This window comes from Penaeus monodon, chromosome 42 (assembly GCF_015228065.2).
Source record: "Penaeus monodon isolate SGIC_2016 chromosome 42, NSTDA_Pmon_1, whole genome shotgun sequence".
NCBI lineage: Eukaryota > Metazoa > Arthropoda > Malacostraca > Decapoda > Penaeidae > Penaeus > Penaeus monodon.
The window spans coordinates 21238546-21240708 of NC_051427.1; the positions used below are offsets into that span (position 1 = coordinate 21238546).

Genomic DNA, 2163 nt, shown 5'->3' on the forward strand with positions numbered 1-2163 from the left:
GACGTCCTGTCCGGGGTCACGCGGGACGAAGGTGCTCTCAACGCCAGAGGTGAGGGACGGCGTCTGGCTCTGTCTACGCAGCCACAAGTACCATTTTAGCCATATATAAAGACTTACTGTTACGCACTTACTGCACAGCATTTCGCCAACTGGCGGTCGATTTTTCAAGTAATCTGGAACCTCTCTCGCGCTTCCTCCTACAGCGTTCGTGGAGGACGGCGTCGTGGACAGCATGATCCAGAACTTCAGCCTCGTGGGTCCCCCCGCCCTCGGCTTCGAGGCCTGGGACGACGACCCCGAGTACCTGGCCCGCCTGGCCTTCCACAGGTACCTGGGGCCTATGGAGTTCGACCTGACCAAGATCGATCCTCTCGTCAAGGTAGGACCAGCAGGGAATCGCTAATTGCCACAGTCTGATTTATAAATGGGCTCTGAAGCAAGTGCATCTCAGTGTCAGTACCTCGGCCTGATCCCGACCCTCCTTGTCCCCCAAGCTCCTCGGCGACAGCTTCTACAGCATGTGCAATGTGGAGACCATCGTGCACCATGCACGCGACGCCGCCTTCGGCTACCGCGTCTTCGCCTACGAGCTGCAGCACCGCGGGGAGCACGCCTTCTCCGACCTGTTCAGGGGACCCTCGCCCGCCTGGAACCTGGCCTGTGAGAAGCCCTGACTGAGTGCAGATTCCGAGGTTTTGTGCACACTGATATATTCATTGTCAGTTTGTTTTGTTTTATCTTCAAGTGACGGATTTTAACTCCGGCGGCGAGCGACACAAACGCTTCCTCTCGCACACAGACGTGGGTGACTCGGATGACCTGCAGTACCTTTTCTCCTTCGATAAGCTCAACATCAGTCTGAGCAAGGACGAGGACCTCTTCGTGTCTCGGATCATGGTGGATCTCTGGACCAACTTTGCCGCCACCGGGTAAGAGGGAAACACTTTCTAACGGATGTCGAATAACGGGTAATTTTCGTCTCGGGAGCTGATGTGACACACCGCTGCAGTGAACTATCTCTTTGGAGGAGCAATGAGTTCCATAACTCTCTTGCAAAAACGTCAGTTTATTTGCTGCACAAAAGAATGCAATCCACTAAATGATCTCCCTCGTAGGAACCCGACGCCCGACCTGTCCCTGGGCTTTAAGTGGACGCCGACCGAGGCCTCGAGCCTCTCCTACCTCGGCATCACCTCCGCCCCCGCCATGAAGGCCTACGCCAGGGATCAGGTACTGCGTTCAGTCACAGGGCCCTAAATAATCTTGGGTGGAGGGACCGCGATCACGCTGATACGAAACTTTTAACAAGAAACTGGCCCCAACAATTTCCCATTTCAAGCATGTCAAAAGCAAGGCGGACAGCTTAATTTATATACTCTGCATTGCATAACTTGTCACCAGAATGGGCTTTGCATGCTGCAAACAAGCCCGTAATTTCCGAGTGTAATGGCTAAAATTAAATGGTGTCACATTTTCACCTTTTTCAGGACATCGAATTCTGGAGGAATCTGCCGAGGAAGATGAACAAGTTGCTGTACCCGGACCGCTTCTCCAAGGACCAGAATTAGGACGCCAGGATGAAAGAGCCTCGGTTGCTTATCGCTTGAATAATTAGCATATATCAAGCATGTGTATTGTGTTATTTACCTTTTATACGAAATTCATATTTGTCTACAAAGTGTTCAAACAAATATGTTGATATCTATCAACAAAAGATACACACCGTTACAATGTGTGTATAAAACGTATTTATGAGACAAAAAAAAAAAAAAACCGGCAAACTCGCAGCATAATAGATATAGGGTGTCTCCCTCTAACATTGATAAAAAATATGCATCCGTTAATAAAACATGAATATTAACATAGAGAGCATCGTCTCCAGTCATCGACTACCAGCGAGTCCTATTTTTCTGATGCTGGAAACAAGCAATACAGCAGTACTAATTTGCACCTGCTTCAGCACCTATTGTGGCGAGGTCAAGTTGTTTAAGACACAGATCATGCTGAGTCGCAATATATCACAGGAAATTGGTTCTAGGGTTCCTTAATCATCCTGACTGCTGCAAGGACGACAAATATGAAAATCTGCAGTTGATGAGGGAAGATTACTGGCTGCACAGTCCCTGCTGCCAACTACTACAAAGCTGTAGTAAATATTTTTGG

General features: G+C 49.2%; 1 protein-coding gene across 1 annotated transcript in view; it reads left to right on the plus strand.

Annotated features, from left to right (window-relative positions):
- LOC119599012 (cholinesterase 1-like) overlaps positions 1–1630 on the plus strand; it is a 4032-nt gene extending 2402 nt beyond the window's left edge. The window contains 6 exon segments of the mRNA XM_037948751.1: positions 1–49; positions 204–379; positions 495–660; positions 800–929; positions 1116–1230; positions 1488–1630. The exon segment at positions 1–49 is cut by the window's left edge and continues 93 nt beyond it. Coding sequence (XP_037804679.1) covers positions 1–49; positions 204–379; positions 495–660; positions 800–929; positions 1116–1230; positions 1488–1568 — 717 coding nt within the window. The 3' untranslated portion in view covers positions 1569–1630.
- Positions 1631–2163: the final 533 nt, after the last annotated feature.